At 45.1% G+C, this 20,409-nt stretch overlaps 2 protein-coding genes across 11 annotated transcripts in view; one reads left to right on the top strand and one right to left on the bottom strand.

Moving 5' to 3' along the window:
* MRPS11 (mitochondrial ribosomal protein S11) overlaps window positions 1-20,409 on the top strand; it is a 1,182,883-nt gene that overhangs the window by 827,782 nt on the left and 334,692 nt on the right. The gene's annotated exons all lie outside the window — the stretch shown is intronic.
* NTRK3 (neurotrophic receptor tyrosine kinase 3) overlaps window positions 1-20,409 on the bottom strand; it is a 386,330-nt gene that overhangs the window by 249,729 nt on the left and 116,192 nt on the right. For 5 of the 8 annotated variants that reach the window (XM_050797633.1, XM_050797640.1, XM_050797635.1 and 2 more), the window contains exons 5-11: window positions 15,569-15,726; window positions 14,640-14,782; window positions 14,072-14,213; window positions 13,274-13,570; window positions 6,855-6,878; window positions 5,281-5,345; window positions 4,394-4,496 (exon numbers count right to left, since the gene is read on the bottom strand). In XM_050797633.1, coding sequence (XP_050653590.1) covers window positions 4,394-4,496; window positions 5,281-5,345; window positions 6,855-6,878; window positions 13,274-13,570; window positions 14,072-14,213; window positions 14,640-14,782; window positions 15,569-15,726 — 932 coding nt within the window. The remainder of the gene's footprint in view (window positions 1-4,393; window positions 4,497-5,280; window positions 5,346-6,854; window positions 6,879-13,273; window positions 13,571-14,071; window positions 14,214-14,639; window positions 14,783-15,568; window positions 15,727-20,409) is intronic. The other 3 variants (XM_050797634.1, XM_050797636.1, XM_050797638.1) reach the window with 1 other exon arrangement.

Here is a 20,409-nt window from a genome sequence, read left to right as displayed (position 1 = left end):
ATTCCAAAAGAAAACGGGCTTCTGTCCTAAGGTGACCCCCTCCCCAAGCCAAAATTTTGATCAACACCATGGCAGTTGGAGGGCTCTGAGACAAAGCATGTTCAGTTTGTTTCCATGAGATCTGGTTCATATATTCATCTCCCACAAAATGGGCTCCTATTGGAATTCCTACACATACCAACAGAGAGAGATGTCCAACGTATGATAAGGAAATGAAGCAAGATGCAAGTTACTCAGAGTATAAGCTTGAATATAAATTAAAATATACACAGAGTGATGCATTTTGTAAGTGTATTGATATATATGCATGTGTGTGTGTCTACATATGGATATACGGAGACATATGCATATATGTGTACATACACATATAGGTAGAAGTATGAAAATGAACTGTTTACCAGCCTTAGCCACTCATCTTTCATGTAGTAGAGGTGGTTGCTAATTTGGCAGGCTGGGAGGTGTGAGTGTATCTGGGAGCCAGCCATGAGGGGAGAGACTGCCTACAGGGACACGCAGAGACAGAGATACAGAGAAAGAGGCCTCAGCAAGTGAACTGGAGGATGCTGAACTCAGGCTAGCAGCTGCCTATGGAGACAGGGATGGGAATAGGACCAGTGGGGGTGACTAAATGGGTTTTAGTTTTAGTCATATTTTATATCTTCCATAACTGCAACAGTAGATGCAAACATAAGACAAAACAGTAAGTCATTTATTCTGGGTGGACGGAATATGGGTGCTTGTTATATTAATCTTTGTCTTTTTCTATATTTATTTCTCAGAAGGAAGTAAAGCTCCTATTAGTAGCCCCCCTCCATCGACACACTTGGCCCTCAGATGTGGATGGGGGAATTGTTTATGAGTTTTCCCTATTATTATTACTCTACTTTCCACTGCCCAGACATCTCAGATCTCCCAATTAACTCTAACTAGCCCATTGTTAACTTACAAGCTGTACTTTTTTATGATTAAAATTAAAGTCATTCATTTCTAAGTTCAACAAGCAATTGTCAAATGTTGTGTGGTGTTTTCAGGCATACTAGGCTGAGTGATCTGTGGTTTCTGCCATAGGTCAGTACTGGTCAAGTAGGACAGACATATGGTCTATCAGCAAAGAACTGATGATGTACTGGAATTAGTGTATAATAAAAGCATTTTACTAAATATTGTGCAGGACAAAAGAGGGCATGATTGAGTCTTGGATGGGCAGCCCTTGGAAGGCAATAAAAGAAGCCTATAAAGGTTTATACATAAAGAAGGGAGAAACAGTTCCCATGGAACCTTTTTATATGCCAGTTACACATAGATCTCGACATTCACAGCAACCCAGTGATGGAGGTAGTATTATTACCATTTTGAAGTTGAGGAAACAGAGGCACTGAGAAAGTAAATAACTTTGCTGAAGCCAATGAGCAATTAAGTGGTATCACAGATTCTCATCCAGATTTGAAAATTCAAAACTGAGACTGGGGTGGATATAAAGAGACGAGGGTTTCCCTAAGTCAAAGCTGGGGAACTTCTGGTACCCATGCCATCACTCTTTATCCAAGACTGTGATGCTCGCTGGCAATAAAAGATCAAAGGTTAATGCAGCTTGAGGCATTTAGTCAAAGAATATAGTCAAACTCAGTAAAATATTTGAAGAGATTTGTTCTGAGCCAAATATGAGTGACCAATGGCCTGTGACACAGCCCTCAGGAGATCCTAAGAACATGTGCCCAATGTGGCTGGGCCACAACTTGGTTTTATACAGTTTAGGGAGACATAAGGCATCTATCAATACATGTAAGATGTAAATTAGTTCAGACCAGAAAGGCAGGACAACTGGAAGCAGGGGCTTCCAAGTCATAGGCATATTCGAAGATTTTCTGACGGGCAATTGGTTGAAAGAGTTATTTTCAATAGGAAGGTTCAATAAGAGGTTATACAGACCAAGGTTTTATGACGCAGATGAAGCCTCCAGATAGCAGGCTTCAGAGAGAATAGATTGCAAATGTTTCTCATCAGACTTAAAGAGTCTATTCTATCAGTAATTCCAAAAAGAAGGAGGGTATAATGAGGCATGTATGGCTCCCCCCTTCCCATCATGGCCTGAACTAGTTTTTCAGGTTAACTTTGGGATGCCCTTGTTGAGAAGAGGGATGCATTCAGATGGTTGGGGGGCTTAGAATTTTATTTTTTATTTGCACTTATTTATCCTAAAGTGAGACCTAAACATAATCTGGCTTCATAAAGATCAAAGAGATTCAGGCTTAATTCTAAACAAGGTGAGTCTTAGATATACCATCTCATCTTGCCTATAACTCCAGTATAACTTCTTTAAGTTGCCTGACTTTACAATACAGGATATTTCACTTCTACCTACGTGGACATGTTCTCCTGACCCAACCAGGGCCAAGAAAGGAAGCTCTGCCTGGGAGAGGGGAGCAGAAGCTCTGCCTGGGAGAGGGAAGCTCTGAGGACAGCTGAAGGGAGGCACCACCCTGGGTGCTGCCTAATCCATCCGACATGGGGACACGCTGTTCCAGAAACAGGATGACATTTAATAGGAAAAATCTGCTCTGCTCTCACAGCACTGCCAAGCATGTTGCAGGGTCTCAGCTGGTGGTGCGCCTCCTCAGAGAAAGAGCAATAATGCCCCATTCTTCTCTTTGGTCAAGGCCCCAGTGTTTTCTCAGGTGGAAAGAGGAAGAGCTAGAAAAGCTCCCTGCATGGTAGGAAAACTTTGCATAGGCAATAATAGTGCCAGTCCTCAAAACCAGGAGCCCAAGGATTATCCAAAGATTGAAAGCTGTGCGCTTACTCAGTGGTCGTCTCATCTTCTAGACCTAGAAAGCCCTGTTTGGCATGTGCCTTATCTGTTTGCAGATAAGACATCTCCAATCTAGGTGCCTAAAAGTGGTCTGATTTTGTTTAAGTCATCTGGCTTCCAGACAAACTTCTATCCCATCTTTATAATTTGCCTGAACATGTCTTTCTCTTAGTCAAAATATCTCAGATGACTTAAGAAAAACTAGCTTGCTTTGCTGTTACTTGATCAGGTTCATTAAGAGCAGAGAGTGCAAAGGCAGAAATCTTCTGGAAACAGGGCAATCTGTACCCATTTTTTGTTTGTTGTTTGTTTGTTTTTGAGACAGGGTCTTGCTTTGTTGCCCAGGCTGGAATGCAGTGGTGCGATCACAGTTCACTGCAGCCTTGACCTCCTGTGCTCAATCACCCCACCTCAGCCTCCTGAGTAGCTGGGACTACAGGATTTTCTACCTTTCTAATCCTTTCTGGGTATTTCCCTATATATCAGTGTTCTGAATTTTCAAGGAGTTATAGAGCCTTCTGAGAATATAGTGAAAGCTACGGACTAGTTTGGTTTCATGCGCAAACATTCCAACATGTGCATACAACTCAGGGGTTCACCATCCCTGTGAATGCCATTCATGTACTCTTCTTCAGTCCCTGAGCCCAAGGTCCCCCACCACAGACACAAGCTCATGCAGAGAACCCATAGAAATTCATCTCTCTACACATCCCATAGTCTCACCAGATAACACCAACCTGATTCCTTGCTCAGCAACCTGATAGCTTGTCAAACCTCTTATCGTCCCTCCCTACCCACCCCCATCCAACATCACCATACATGGAAACCCAGCTGGAAGTACATCTTGAAATTCAAGTTTCTGTTTTGGAACTGGTACCCAGCCTCTTTTGAGCCATTTGGTCACATCCATCTCTGAGACCAGGCAGGTGGATGCTAATTCACCATGTTAACCCCTTTCATGCCAGTCCCCTTACCCGAGCTTTGGCAAAGAGCCACATCCCACCACCTCACCCTTCCACAGTGGTGTGGAGCACTGTATGTCATGGAAGACAGCCAGCAGATTTAGAAATCATGTTGCTCTTGGCATCCACTCTGGGACTCTGTGTAGAGCTACGTGCTGAGATCCCATTGCATGGGCAGATTTTCAATGCCAGAGTCTACCCTACATCTTGCTGTGCTGGTGCCTTCCCAACACAACTTCAAAAACAAAGGAAAACCATGTCCTCAAACTAGGAGTCCATTTACTCACCAATAATGAAAATAAACAAAAGTCCCTCTTCATTTGCCCTGAAATCCAACTTCCTTTCCAAATTATCCTCATTGCATAAGCCCATCTAAGCAATGTTTATCAGCAGTCAAAGCAAAACCATGTGGATCCACAGTTTGGTTCCCACAGATCCCAACACTGCCTTCAATCCATAATTAGCAAGAACGAGGGGCAAACAGGAGTTTCCACCAGTACCACTTAGACCCCATGACCGGAGGCCCTCTCAGAGAGCAATGAGAGATTAAAACAGTATCTTTTGATCAAAAACAATAATGTTTCCCCCCATGACACCCTTGAAAATGAAACTCCCACCTTACCCTTCATTCCAAATTTGGACCGTCGACCATACTTGTTGATCATGATGAAGAGAACCACTAACAGGACACAGGCAAAAGCAGCAAGTCCAACTGCTATGGATACCTATGAGGAACCAGAAACACAGTCAGCAACAATCATGAAAAACCCAAGTTCCTTGAAAATAATGTGTGTGCCCAGATAAGAACCATCCTACTGCCATAGTAATTGTAGCCTTCTCAGAACTGCAATACTGAGTAAGGTCTTTAGAAGAAGAAATCCGTGAGACCCTAAGAACACTTAAAGCTACATAAATTACCCAATTTGATTAGAGAAAGTTCCATGATTCAACGTTCTGAGCCCCTTCTCACCTGGGGCCATTCTGACAGATGCAAAAACAAGCCTAGAGAGGCTTCTAATTTTGTTTTAATTAGCAAGTGAATTCTGCATCTTCAGTTAAAATTCCTTATATAATATTCTTATCCAGGAAAGTCGAAAAGATCTGGACTCTAAAAAGAATCCTTTCTCCTCCTCCCCAGAGTAATCTTAGGCTCTGAAATAGTAGGAGTGGGCGCTTGAAAACCCACCCAAGGAGATGCCCTGAGCAACTTGGCCTTTTGTGGTAGACTTGTACAGTTAGCAGCCCCTGCAAATCAGGCCCCACTGGGCTCCTAACAGACTGGGGATTTTCTGAATCTTAGGGCTTGGAGCAGATCCTCAAAGACTTCCTCAAACAATGAACTATTTCCATCCAACAAGGAAGGTTTAAACTGCCTGAATGCAGTTCAATTCATTACTTTTTTTTTCAAAGTTTCAAGTAAGATAATACTTGGAAAAGTTAGCAATACAAATGACGTCTTAAAATGACTGTGCCAGTTAACACACTCCTCTCGACCAAGAAGTGACTCACCCCAAAAGTGTCTTCTTCTGGTTTGTGGGTCACAGTGATAGGAGGTGTGGGGCTCACTTCATCAACTGAAAACCAAACACAAAAAGGAGGAGGACAGTTAGCTTCCTGGCTGGGGAGGCTCAGCCACAGTCCCTGCCCAACTCCCAAGCTCCCTTGAGACTTCCCCCTGGAGAACATCCTCTGAAAGCTAGGCTCTGCAGCCTGCCTTCCCCAGGCTTTGCAGGACCACCCCCACCCCCTGCCCTGCCCCCAGAGCCCAGGTTCCTATCTGACCATCTGGCTGGTGTTACACTTCAAGCACAGGCTCCATAGGAATAAAGGACATTCAGTCCCATTCCCTACCCCCACCCCAGAGAAAATAACATAACCTGGGCAACTTGGGCCATGAGCTATGGAATAGAAAAAAGAAACATGGTTTGGGATCCTGGCCAGGGTCTGGATTAGGCAAATGTTACTGATGGTGGCAGCTGTTGCTGACATTCTGCTACTCCTTGCCACAGGCATTACTTTTCCTCTCCCTGTCTCTCCTGTGCCCTCCCTCTTTCCTTCTTTACTCCTCAGTGAGATCCAGGAGGCCTGGGGATCCATCAAACAGCCCACTATCCATTCCCCTAACACTGATTTCAGAACACAATGGCAGCTTAAGTTAAAAAAAATAGAACCATCTGACAGGGAAACACCACCTTTACCCAGCAAGGCCAGGATGGGAAGCCAAGTATCAATTTCCCCCCTACTCCACCATCTAGAATCACCTCCTTGACAAGAAATGGCCCCAATTCAAAACTCTCTGAAGGGATAATCTGCAAGATTACAAGTCCTCTAAGGCTGAGGACAACTAAAGAAATCACAGATGATATTGACTTCAGTACCAAAAAGCCAAGGGTGTTTCTAAACAGCATCTGCTATCTCAAGTCAGACACGGGGCGGGGCAGAAATGGCAGCAGTTGCTGCTCTTATTCCCACCTCCCATGGAGAAAAAAAAAAAAGAAAAAGGAACAAATACAGGTTTCCCCACAGTCCATAAACAAAACCCCAAATTCTTTTAGGATTATCTAGCCCTAGCCCCAAATCACTTATAAACTGAGCCTCAATAACTCCTTTTGAGGACACATGAGCCTATCAGGAAACCTTGTAAGTCAAGCTCTCGTGAGGCGAGTCCTGGCCAAATGCTCAGGCTCTTGAAGCAGGTGAGAAACACTAGCAGGTTTATAAGTTCCATATTCTCTCTGCAAGAACAACTAAGATGATCAATAGGGGTCTATTGAGGCACATGAAACCCATGTCCATCCTCACACAGCCCCTCTTTATCCAGGTAAAGAGATCCACAACATTGTCAATGTTAGAAAAACTCCCTGGGGGAAAGTGAACCACAGAGTGATTACCCAAGAAAAGTGGGCTTGGAACTGCCCAAAAAGTATTGCTACCCCTCAATTCCCTTTCACAGTTCACTCAGATGCCCTCAGCTGCCATGGGCCAGGGATGATGTGGAATAAGAGAGAGGGCTATTTGAATTCAATAGTTACCGATAGTATCAGAATAAATCAGTTTCAAAGCAACAGGTAAAGCAGACTTACACAAGATAAAGTTATCCGTGCTCTCTGCAAAAAAAGGACAAAGAGATAATTAACAAATTTAATAAAAACCAGAACAGACACACTACATGGTCCTAATAGCTATGATCTCTCCCATTCACCATGATTCCCTGTTCCCATGGCAACTGACAAACTAAAATCCATGGCACATCACCTGTCTCCCCACGCTACACTACCACTTTAGGGGGTAGTCCTCCAAAAGGAGAAGGAATGAGAGATAAAGTTCCTGGTTTCAAGGGAGGTGGCCCACCTAGGAACAAGAAACCAAACCAGTTTCATTATGAGATAGGAAATTAAAACCAGACCCTCTGTCTCATTCACAGCTCTGCTTCCTTAAAGACCCAAAGTGCTGGGGATGGGGCTACAGGGTGGCTCCTCTAGACATTCCTTGAAAATGCCAGGTATGATCTCAAGATAAAATTCTTCAAAGTAATATGCAGAGTTGATTCTAGTAGGTCTTTGAGAAGTTCTTGAGAATCCCTCTAGAATCTGCCCATCCTGCAGATGGTAATGTGCTATTTGATCTTTGGTCTCTAGAAATAGCTCACCTAATAATGAAAGCTAATCCTTACTGCACATTGATGAGCCAGGGACGGTGCTAAATGCTTCATGTAACACATCACTCAGTCCTTATTACCATTCTAAGAGGTGGTAGCATTATCCCCACTTAACAGATAAGAAAACAGTCTCATACAGATTAAGTAACTAATTGGATGTGACTCATTTAAGAAGAAATTAGAGCTGAATTCAAATCTCAGTCCAGGCTCTTGCCCACTCTACCAGAGATGCTCAAACTTTAGCACACAACAGAAGCAATCAGAGGGTGATTGCTACCAACATCCAATAAAAGGAGTGAGGATTCCTTGGAGAAATGGGTGATTTCAGGGCTGGACCAGGGAAAGAACAACATGTGCCTGGAATGAATTGCAGTACTGAAAAAGTAAGAAAGTGCTCAGAGATTAATGGAGGCCTGGAGACAGGGCACAGAAACCAATGTACAGGGAATCTCAATGGCCCAATGTAGGATCATTTAAGCAACAAAATGATGATAGCCCTGGATTGTTACGGATTAGGATTATGTTGTCCCAAAATCCATATACGGAAACCGTAACCCCTAGTACTTCAGAATGTGACTGTATCTGGAGAAAAGGTCTTTAAAGATGTATTAAAGTTAAAATAAGGCCATTAGGGTGAGTCCTAATCAAATATGGTTGATGTCCTTATAAGAGGAAATTTGAACGTAAACACACATGCACAGAGGGAAAATCACATGACAACACAAAGAGAAGACTGCCATCTACAAGCCAAGGAGACAGGCCTCAGGAGAAACCATCCCTGCCAGCACCTTTGTCTCAGACTTCCAGCCCCCAGAATTGTGAGGAAATAAATGTGTGTTGTTTAAGTCACCCAATCTATGGTATTTCACTGCTGTGGCATTCTTAGCAAATGAATACACGAATTACCAACCATAGAACAATATGAATATCCATGAGTCCATACTGATACAAATAAACAATTCAATACATAAAAGGTGGAAGAATGAAACACTCTTCCTTACAGGAGAATTCCGATTTTTAAATGTAGAAGGAATGATAGAAATAGAAAAATCACCATTTCACAAATACTACAGTAATAATTGTTTCAGGCAGGAATCATCAATGAATGTTAAAATTAGAGTGTGAAAGAAGGAAGAGAAACAAGCTATTTATGTAGTTTAAAAATATTATACTGATGACTTACAAAGGGGAAAATCGTCTGTTTGCAGCAGAGGAAACTGGCAGACACCACCTTGACCAAGTGATAAAGTTAACACTCCCAGTACCAAAACCTATTGACATCACACACCCCCGAAACGATGCACTGAGAGGGCAGAGCATCACTTCTGCAGAGTTCCTGCCAAAGATGCATAGCTAGAATTTAATCATTAGGGAAAAAAATCTGAAAATTCCAAATGGAAAGACAGTCTACAAAAAACTAGTATTCTTGGAAAGTTCCAAGATCATGAAAGACAAACACTGGGGAACTGTCCCAGATTTAAAGAGAGTGAGATGACACAGGAGCTCAATGCAGTGTGTAATTCTGAATTGAATCCTAGACAAGGAAAAAGCATCAATGGGACACTCGATAAACTGTAATTCACATCTGTACACTAGATAATAGTGATGGACCAATGTTAACATCCTGGTTTCAATCATTGCATCATGATTAGGTAAAATGTTAACATCTGGGGAAGCTGGACAAAGGGTGGAAGGAAGTGCCTTGTATGATTTTGTAACTTTTTAAAATATGAATTTCAAACTATTTCAAAATGAAAAGTTAAAAATCTTTAAAAATTAAAAAGAAACACAGATTACTAGTCCTCACCTTAGAGTTTCTAATTCAGTAGACATGGGGTAAGTATCAAGATTTTGCATTTCTAACAAGTTTTCAGGAGATGCTGATGCTGCTGTTCCCTTTGGGATGCACTATATCATACTACACAGCCTCCTGACTCAGCCCACCATGCTCTGAAAAGTAAGAGTATATTCATTCATTCATTCATTCACTCATTCATTCACTCATTGTGGGCCCTCACAGTCTTAGTTCTATTAAGTATGAACCAGCAGATATTCTCTAACTACCTGTGGGGAATAGGATAGTTTCTGTGAGGGAATCCTTCAAAGAAAGTCTTACTTATGGTAAACGCACTTTGATTGCTTGTTTGTTGTCTGTTCTGTATTGTTTTGGGTGATAGCCACAGAGCTATCTTCACATTCCTGGCCATACCCTTCATGCCAACACCCTCTTCTCAATGGCAGGTGACCAGATGCCTGTTTGGGGCATGGGGAGGATGGAGGAAATGGAAATTCTAGCCTGGGTTTCACAGCCTGAGAGAAGAGAGGGGCCAGATCAGTTCGCAGTTTACATTGATTTGCATATGTCTCATAAGGCTCCCATTTATTAGCGAACATTCTCATATTAGCCAAATGTTTTGGTCAAGGCTGTGAACCCTGTTATCTCCAAATCAGCCTATGAATGTTTAAGGACTTTGCCAGAGCCTGGAAGCATTTATACATCCAGAAAGCACATGAGCTTTGGAAGAAAGAGACATCCTGACTCCTCTCTAACCTATGGGAGGGTTCAGGCATTCAGCCTGGAAGAGGATGGTACCCACGACTGGTCCTCCCCACTAGCTACACCAGCAGGCTGGGAGGAGCACTTGTCCAGCACACCAAGGAACAATCTGAACGTGAACTGGGGCTGTGCCCTGAAGGGAATACACATGTCTCCTACAGTCCCAGACCATGACTCTTCAAGAAGGGCCCCTTCTGTAAATTAATCTTCACCACAACCTTTAAGGTAAAAGCAGGAAGGTGAAGCAATTTGCCTGACATCACGGAGCTGACAAGTGATTGAGTGAGAATTAGAGCCCTGCAATGTGGTTCCATCACCACTAGCCTAGACTACCTTAAGATTATCTGTTAGAACTTACTAGTTTGACCAGAGAATGACTACTGGTTCTAGAACTCTTGAATTCATCTCACTTCTACATCCTAAGAATCTTAACAATGGCCCACAGCTAGTAAGCCTTTTCTCTGTCCAGATGCACTGCTAAGCACTTGGCAGGCATGACTTCCTTTAAGCCTCATGGTAACTTAGACAGGAGATATTATCATTCCCATTTCACAGATACAGAAATAGAGGCACAGAGAAGTGATTGTCCTTCATCTAGTACTGACCTTGCACTAAGCCCCATGCTAGGAGCCCAGGCCACCAGATGGGAGGGATATTTGGGAAAGGCAGCAGATCGGATCTGCACCTAAGTCTGTCTGATTTCAGAGTGCCTGCTCTTAGCCTCCATGCTTAGCTGCCTGGAAGCAAAAGAGAAACACACATGATAATCATGATGTTTCCACGCTCTCACATCAAAAGAGAAGAGCAAGAATCACAGACCAGCTTTGCATCTAGGCTTAGCTGGGGTGAATTCGGTTTAGAGGGTTATCAGCATCTCTGCTTGCACCCCCAGATAATTGACTCTCCCGAACGTTTAAGCATCTTGTCACTTGGCATGACTGGCCCATCTTTTCCCTGTCACTGCCTTTTCATCACCCATTGATTCCTCTGACCTAGACTCATAAAACAAACAAACCTTCCCACAGGGTGGCCCTAGCAGGTTGGAGATGGGTCTGAGGAAATGACCTCAGGTGAGATGCTTTCTCTTTGAGTTTCTCTTTGAGTTTCTCTGTGACTCTATCCTCCCTCCATCGTCCTGGGGCCAGATTCCCACCCAATTCCACGGTAGTAGATTGCAAAGGAGGGAGTACTGGAGTCACCTGGGGGCTTGTTAAAACATAGCTGCTAGACCCCACCCTGGAATCTCTGATTCAGTAGATGTGAGTGGCGCTTGAGAACTTAAGTTTTAACACATTCTCAGGTGATGTGGATGGGGCTGGTCCAGGACCAAAGGTCACTTTTGAGAACCACTGGCCTGAGGCGCACTGATAACTTACTATGGTGACAAGGGTATCCAGAGACTAACAGAAGGGGCTGCTGCATCTCATGGGGGCAGAGGAGGTATTTCTGAGATACCTCTGAGGGCTGAGAGGATGCAAAGAATTGCTTCCTCTTGAGATAAAGGAGAGAACAGAGAAGCTGTGTCCACCACATAATCCAACAGCTGCTGCTACCTCACAACTCTCAGGACACCCCTGGTAGAAGGAGCCCAGAAGTGGCTTCTCCTCCCTCCTGAGCATTCTAGGGTTCCCCCCTCTCTGGGCCCCAGAAGCTTCTCTTTGGAAACAGAAGCATTGCTTCAGTGTGCTTCATTTCCTCACCAATCGAGACTTTCCCTCACCAATGTATAGCCTTTCCTCTTTAAAAACAGATTTTATTCTTTCATCAGGCCATAGGCAGGGCAAAAAAAAAGGCATAAAAATCAGTCTTTTATGTCAGGAAGACCTAGCCTGCCCTTGTAGACCATAAGGGCAAAGTATCTCCGCTTTAAAAGCCTCTGCTTCCACAGTGCAGGCCAGGACTCATCTACCTGCTGAAAGAGAGCCCAGTGTGACCCAGGAAGGGAAGTGTCATGGGGGCTTTCACTAAGCATACTGGGGATGATGGAAGTTTCAGACCACGTGGGATTTCCAGGGCCTCAAATATCTGCACATTCTCAACCGCCTCTGAAAAGACGGCTCCATCATCCCTGGGACCTCAAAGGCAAGAATTTAGCTTCACATGCAGCCACATTTCTCCGACTTCACTCTTGGGGCCTCTAGTATGAGTTCCCTTGCACTGAAATAAATAAGGCCTCCTGGAGCTGCCACACCCTGGTAATTTGTAGACTGTGAAGCTGACTTCAGAAAAACAGATGCTGCCTACTGCTAGCTCTTGCTGCCTCTTCCCTTTGTGCACATGTGTGAGCATGCATGTGCATGTGTGTATGTGTCATATCAGTTTTTACACTGTATCCCATTGGAACTCCTGATTCCTAGGTCTCCTAGTCACTTCCCAAAACAAAGCACCAAGCTCAGCAAAGACCCATGGCTTCATGGACAAAACTTATCAATTGCGGAACCCACAAAAAGATGCTACAATCACTTTCACTAAACTCTTTTGATGTTTTTATCTCCTCCAACTTCAGGAAGATAGTTAAAGCATCTTACCTCAGACAGAAAAAGACAGAATCAACTCCCAAAATCAAATCAAGCAAAGTTCTTCAATAATTTCAATAATTTTTCCTGGTCCACTTGACATTAGCACTATTATACACTAAGGGCATCAGGTATGACCCACAGTAGCTCACCATGGAACAAGAGAGGAATGAAGCCACAGACCTCGGGGCCTAGATCCAAGTCAAACCTTGCCACAGATCAGCAAGTAGAATGAGGCTCAGTTCATTCATCTGTTAAATGGAGGGTTAAACTGGACACACTCTCAAGTCCTTTTCAATGGAAAGTCACGGAACCATCATCAGGTGTCAAACCCTGTGACGTGCTTTATATACCTTGACTCATTTAAAAGTCACAGGAGCAGTGTAATCATGACTATTTCATAGAAGAGGAAATTGAGGCTTAGAAAAGCAAACTATCAGGCCCAGAGTCTCCCCACAAGTAAAGGGCTGGGTCAGAATTCTCTACCATTACTGTCTCTGCTTTCTCTACTATCATACAGTATGCTCTAACATGCACAACTGTTATTTCTAAGGAGTCTTGGTTTTTACCATGACAGCTATTGGAAAATTGAGACTCTATCCTTGTTTACACCAGATGCGGCTGGTGGTTGCACATGTTCCAGTGTGTGTTTTTTTGCCGATGATAGCAGTATGAGTACTGATGTTGCTTCTCCTCTCAAGCTACCATGCCCCACCTCCTAAGCTTGTAGAAAGAATCCATACACCTCTGAGCCAGCTACACTGCCCTCACCTGGAAAGGGCTCCTTGAGGAAGTGGCCATTGATGGTCTGGTTGGCTGTACCCAGTGGGTTTTTGGCAATGAGGGTATAGTTGCCATTGTTGTAGTGGGTGGGCTTGTTGAAGAGCAGGCAGCCCTCAGAAATCTCTCCCTCCTGGTAGTATTCCACATGGATGATCTTGGACTCCCGCAGAGGTTGCCCATTGTGCAGCCAGTGCAGTGTTGGTGGTGGGTTGCCACGCACCACAAACTCAATGCAGTGCTCCAGGCGCAGCTCAGGCTCCTCCAGGCTCACCACGCGCGGGGGATCTGTCAAGGGAGAAGCCAGCTGAAATCCAGGACACAGAGTCTACCACCACCCGCAGTAGCCTTCCAGCAACTAAAATGGGAATCCCAGTTCTTCCCCACCCACTCTGAAAAGGCTGAGGGAAGCAGAAGTCCCACCACAATCCCAGCAGAGGGGAAGAAATGTCTGTCTTCATCCAAGCTTCCTAGATCCACCTTAGCTGGAGGGCTCCCTCTTGGGACCTCTTAGGGGTTTAATAAAAGGCAGAATAGGCCAACTTAGAAGTGTCCTGAAGATGTAGTGGAGTTGGAGCCACACCATTGTCTGAGGGACAAGGGTGCTCCTTCTGGAGTTTTTAATCCAAGGACTTACTTCTCAGTCCTGTGCTACAAGAGTCCTTCTGTCCCCACTGGTAGACCAGCTCACTGCTCTAGCTCAGCCCTGGCAACACCTTGGCCCCTCTCCAGCCTCCTATGCCAGTTCTTCCTCACACACAGCCATCCCCCACAATAATATGCACTTACAGTAGACAGTGAGGGCAACACTGGCATTGCTCATGCCCACCACATTCTCTGCAATGCATGTCAGGGTGAAGCCATTGTCCTCACTCGTCACATTCACCAGCGTCAGGTTGATGGCATGAACATTGGTCCAGTTCAGATTGGTCTGAAAACCCCAATAAAAAGGTAACAATCAAACAGCCTCTACAAAGATGGCTCTGCTACCTAATCCCCAAATACCTTTAGGAATCAAAAGGAAAGCTGAGCAGAAGGTGAAGGAGATCTTTGTGTGAAAGCACACCTACCAAATGCCAGGCTTCTCATAGGCAATGGTTCAGGCCATCCTCCTATTAACCCTATGAGGTGAATGGTAGTTCAATACTATGCCCATTTTACAGAAGCAAAAACTAAGTTACAGAGAAGTTGAGTAGCATGTGTAGAGCAGAATGGCTAGAAAATATTGCAGCTGCATGTAACTCAAGTCTATGTGTTTTCTCCTATAGTAACAAGACCACAAATTTTCCCTCTTCTTCAAGACTACAATGTGATCACTCCCTAACCTCCTGATGGGGCTCAAGCCCAGGATGCCTACCTGGTGAGTGTTGATGGACTGCAGCCCAGTGACTATCCAGTCCACATCAGGAAGGGGTGATCCAGAGCCATTGCAAGTGATGACAGCATTGTCACCCTCTCGTACGGTCAGGTTGACGTGGCTCACGCTGATCTCAGGAAGGTCTGGGAGCCAGACAAAGTGGGTGAAAAGACAGGCAAACACTTACTACCCAAAGGAAGCTCTGTCCATAGGCCTGATGGTGGCACTTCTTGCCTTGTTCAATAATGACTCTAACACCACCTGCTTGGGTTCTTGGAAGATCCAAGACGCTTTCCATCACCTCCCCAGTAGACATCAGAACTCAGAATTGAAGCCCGTGCAGCTGTAGTCTCCCACATTGCAGCGGGAGGTGGAGGGGTGGGGGCAGTGCTCAAGGAATGCATTTCTGGCAATTAAGCTCAATGGCATCATTACACTTTGGGTTCTGGTTATCTAAATAATAGTGTTTCAGTCTCCCATTGGGGAACTTGCTTAAAATTCAGATTTCTGGGACCCATCCCCAGACATTCTCAAAGTCTGTGGCTGGGCCCAGAAATCTGCTTTTCTGGAAACTCCTTAGAAGGTGCTGCCACAGGGAGTCCAGAGACCACATTTTGAGATACACTCCTTCAGGTTTGGTTGACAGGTAACTCACAGAGAGAAAGGAAATCTGGTATGATGAGAAGGAGCACATTTAACTCCTGTCTGCATTCCTGAAACCAGTCTTCCTATGGCTCGTGCACAAAGGGACAGGAATGACCAAGAAGGGGAATGGTTAGTCAGGAGATCTGCACACAACTGCAGAGTTCAAGGCTGGAAGGGCATTTCGAAAGGAAGGCTCTGGCATCCCAAGGTAACATCCACCACCATCTCTGGTGTCTGAGGGATGCCTCCCTGGAGCCAGCTGGGCCAGGCGGCCACTCACTCACCACACTGACTGATGTTCATGCGGAAGAGAGGAAGCTGGGAGCCATCAGCGTTGATGCAGTAGAGGTTCTGGTTATTGAGCTTGGCCTCCCCCTGCTCCTGCCACAGCTGCATCCAGCGGATGTCACAGCTGCAGTTGAAAAAGTTCTGCTCCAACCTCCTGTGGGCAAAGAGAGAGGGGAAGGGAACCTCTGAACCGAAGATGGCTCAGGACCTTCCCAGGGCTATGAGGACAAGAGGGACACTACCTGTTCAAGAATTAAGGGGAGGCGGGATTTAACAAGGTTAAAAGAAGTGGAAAAATCCTTGTAAGTCCATAAATTATAGTTTTAAAACAATAAACTCAATTTGTTAAGAAAAGAAATCCAGCCAAGCGCGGTGGCTCATGCCTGGAATCCCAGCACTTTGGGAGGCCAAGATGGGCAGATCACAAGGTCAAGAGATTGAAACCATCCTGGCCAACATGGTGAAACCCCGTCTCTACTAAAAACGCAAAAATTAGCTAGGCATGATGGTGCACACCTGTAGTCCCAGCTGCTCGGGAGGCTGAGGCAGCAGAATCGCTTGAACCCAGGAGATGGAGGTTGTGGTGAACCGAGATCACACCACTGCACTCCGGCCTGGCAACAGAGCGAGATTCCATCTCAAAATAAAAATAAAAAAAAAGAAAGAAAGAAATCCACCCCACTCAATGCAACTGTCTAAGAGATCCTTTTAAGGAGACACCAGTGGCTCACACCTGTAATCCCAGCACTTTGGGAGGCTGAGGCGGGCAGATCACGAGGTCAGGAGATTGAGACCATCCTGACTAACACTGTGAAACCCTGTCTCTACTAAAAATACAAAAACAAAAAATTAGCCGGGCATGATGGTGTGCACCTGTAGTCCCAGCTACTGAGGAGGCTGAGGAGGGAGAATGGCATGAACCCAGGAGGTGGAGCTTGCAATGAGCCGAGATGGCACCACTGCACTCCAGCCTGGGAGACAGAGCGAGATTCTGTCTCAAGAAAAACAAACAAACAAACAGACATCAGCTCGAGATGCTCCTCTTCTCAAAACCCTCCAATGGCCTTCCATCTCACTGAAAATCAAAGTTAAAGTCCTAAATAATCTGCACCATTCTCCATCATCTCCCTGACCTCATCTTCCCTCACTCCCTCCTCCTCTTCAGCCACACTGACCTTGGTGTCTGAAAGGTCACCCGCTTGACTGGTTTGTTCCTACCCCAGGACCTTTGCACTTGCTGTTTCCACTGCCTGCCAAGCTCTTACCCAACATCTCTACAAGGCTGGCTCTCTCAGTCTAATACTGCCCAGTCCCTTGCCATGCTATGTTTGTTTTTCTAGAATTTATCACTACTGGCATCACTTCAAATATTTATTTTTAATTAGTTTGTTTATCTGTCTCCCTGAATAAAAATTAAGCTCCATTGAGGTCAGCAACATTGCCTGTTTTGTCCATTCCCTAACCTAGAACTGAGCCTGGCATATAAATTCTTGTTAAAGGACAGAGAAAAAGAGAGAGAATGAGACTGGCTGACTCTCCCTGGCGGAGTAGGTGGTTATCTATTTCCAAGATATGCTCAAAGCCCTTCCTGAGACCAGCTTTATTCTTCCATAAATCCAATAAATTCTTAATAAGCACCTGCTCCATAATTGGCCATGGGCTGAGTGCTGCTGACACAGAGATGAAGAAGACAGTCGCTGTCCTTCAGGAGCACTCAGCCTGGTGAAGAAGAATGTTTGATAGGGGAAGAGTCACCTTCAAGGACCTCCTTCTCCACTGATTTTCCTTGTGACTTGAAGCAAGTCACCTCCCCTCTCAATGGGATTATTAAGGAGAGGATGAACAGCATTAATCAATCCAAAACTCAGAGTAAAGAGCACCGGATAAATTTGAATGCTTGGATCATTAGAGGAAACATGATTCTCTTTCTGGACCATCAAGGAGATGAATCTGTTGGAACGCAGAGGGAGGGGCACTTGGGCACACCACACTAAGACCTAGGATATTTTTGACAACTGGCAAACTCCAAAATAGTTAAGCATGCATCAAAATTAATCAGCTTTCGGGAAAATGTGAGGCCCCTGGGAAAAGGAATCAGTGCTTTCTAGTTACTAAGACACCAGAGGCAGAATGTGTAAATACCCCTACATGGTATCATCCTCTTAGCCTAAAAGTACTCTCTGCACATGGTACTCTGTCAGAAAGGTGAAGGAAACGGAAAGAACTCTTACTGAGCCATTTGCTTCTTACAACAACCCTGGGAGATGGCCAAAATTGCAAGGAGGGAGGGGCCCTCTCTGATGTTTGGAGGGGTTAAGTCACATGTGCAAGGTCCTTTGGCTGGTGTGCAACACAGCACAGTTTCAAACCTCAGTGTGCTGGACTTCAAAACTCATGTACTCTCCACCCCATCTGTCATGTGCAAGGCATTGCTGGGTGCATGGGAGAAGCAGAGCGGAGCAAGCTAGGAGCCCTGACTTCAGGAGCTCATGTAGGCAAAGACCAGGTTGGCAGGAGGAGGTGGCACGGGGGCTGGGGGTAAGTAGAAGGAAGTAACAAAGGCAAAGGGAAGTTGAAAGTAAGGTGTGAAAACAGAAAAGAAAGGCTTAGCAAGACAGAGAATGTGTTGAGGAGTGCTGGGAAATAAAGCTGGAAGGGCGAGTGGAAGCCAGATAGTAGAGGACTTTTACTGCCACATCAGGAAATTTGGAATTTATCCAGGAGGCAGGGGAAAACCATTGAGGCCTCTAGAACTGGAGAACAATATGAACAAAGAAATCTGTAAAAAGAGAAATCCAACAATAAAGTACAGGATAAGCTGGAGAAGAGGAAAACTAGAGACTGAGAAGCCAGTTAGGATTACTTATAAACAAAGGGTCAACATGTACAGTTGTGTAGTTTGAGCATTTCTCAAAGTACTCAACCAAAGGGATAAACAGAGGATAAAATCCACTCTGCACACTCTCGGCCGGACCCAGCTGTAACCCTGACCCACAGCTACATGCATCCAGATGGGGCATCTTTTGTAACTCACACATAGGCACCATATAGACTGGCAGGGTCCAGGTCAATTCTCAAACTTTTAGTTTCAGAACTCCTTTCACTCTCCCAAAAAAATTACTGAGGGTCTCAAAGAACTGTTGTTTATGTGAGTCATGTCTATCACTATTTACCCATTAGAAATTAACCCTGAGAAAGATGTAACACTCCAGAATACATTAGCACAAACTCCAGGCCTCATCAGAGCCATGATGTTATCACGTCCTGTGGCCTCTGGAAAACTCCACGGTACGCTCATAAGAGGGTGAGAGTGAAAAAGGCAAATAATGGCTCAATGTTACTATGAAAATAGATTCTACTTCACGGTCTCCTGAAAAGGTCTTAAGGCCCCCAGGACACCCTGGATCACCACTTGAGAACTGCTGCCTAGTTAATACAGGCCTAGAGTGGAGTGAGAAAAACTGGAGAGAGGGAAGAGAAGATCCAGTAAACATCACAAGGAAGGCAAAATGGTACGTGGTGCTTTGTAGGGGATAAAAGAAGAGGCAAAAGCGAAAGATGACCCCAAGATATTAAGCTCCAAGAGACAGGAAATCAATGGCAGGGAGAACTGTCTTTGGTTCAAAACAGAAGAGAAAGAACCAGCGAAAAGGAAGAGAGGACACATTAGAAATGAGGTTGGGATGGGGGTGAGGCTGGGGAGGGAGAGATCAAGGTCTTAGAAGGAGAAAGGGAAGGGTGAGGTCAAGAAGCCTTGGAGGTGTTGCCTTGGGGTTATGTCAAGATGCCTGTGTGACTGGACATGAGACACAAAAACAGAAAAGGTAGGCAGGAAAAAAATGAGAGGGAAGTAATAGACATTATAGGATCATAATATTAGCGTGGCACTCGCCATAGTGCCAACACTAGACTAAATGCCTTCCACGCATTATTTCACTTAACCCTCACAAAAAGGAGAGCAGAAGGTCAGATGAGCTGCCCAGTGTGTGCAGGAAAGAGAGGCTGGAGGAGGTGGTGCGGTGTGGGCTCACACTGTGGGGGCTGCTAGGAGAGGCCTGGCCACCCTGCTGGAATGACAAGGAGGGTCCAGATGCTTGAATATATGCGAACTGAACCAGGTCAGCCTGGATTTTCCCAGCTGCTCACTTGACAAGATGCAGTCATTCATTATTAAGTAGGTGTAAAAATACAAATCATCCACCTGGGTGGAAAAGACTAGACAGGCGAGGGGCTTGGCTGCATTGCCGCAAGTCACACAGCACTTGATGTGGTGCTGCCTCCTGTCTGGTCCCTGCACTGCTGCACATCCCAGCATCTCATGGCCCCCCAAAGGCAGACAGCATCAGAATGTCCTGAGGCTGGCCGGAGAATTAGGTGAGATGTTTGGAATGTGCCAAGGATGCTGCCAGGCAAAGGCTTTGTACAAATTTTCTGCTTCCTTCCATCCTTTCCTCCCAGGGTCCTGCTTACAGGACCTGATCCAGCAGCTGGGATGCACCCTGAAACCTGGTCCTTTGTTCCAACTGAGTTTACGGGAAACTGCAAAAGACCTGTGGGGCTTTCCCCCCATCCCTCTGGACTGTCCTCCAAGAGAACAAGACACACACACAGCAGAAAGCATTTTGAGTTTTAAAACAATGACACCCTAGACAGCCCACTGAGCAAATCCACAATCGTCTGTATCTGGACAAGAGAGGATTCAAATGGTGAGGTGGGCAAGAAGCAAAGACCGGCACATCCTAAGTCTAAATGATGCTGTCCATCTTGTGTCCCTCCTCCCATTGAACCAGGTCTCAAGCAGGGGAGCCTTTAGCCAGGGCTTTGGGGGCAGTCCTGT

This window comes from Macaca thibetana, chromosome 7, assembly GCF_024542745.1.
Source record: "Macaca thibetana thibetana isolate TM-01 chromosome 7, ASM2454274v1, whole genome shotgun sequence".
Lineage (NCBI taxonomy): Eukaryota > Metazoa > Chordata > Mammalia > Primates > Cercopithecidae > Macaca > Macaca thibetana.
This window is presented reverse-complemented; position numbering and strand designations above follow the sequence as displayed.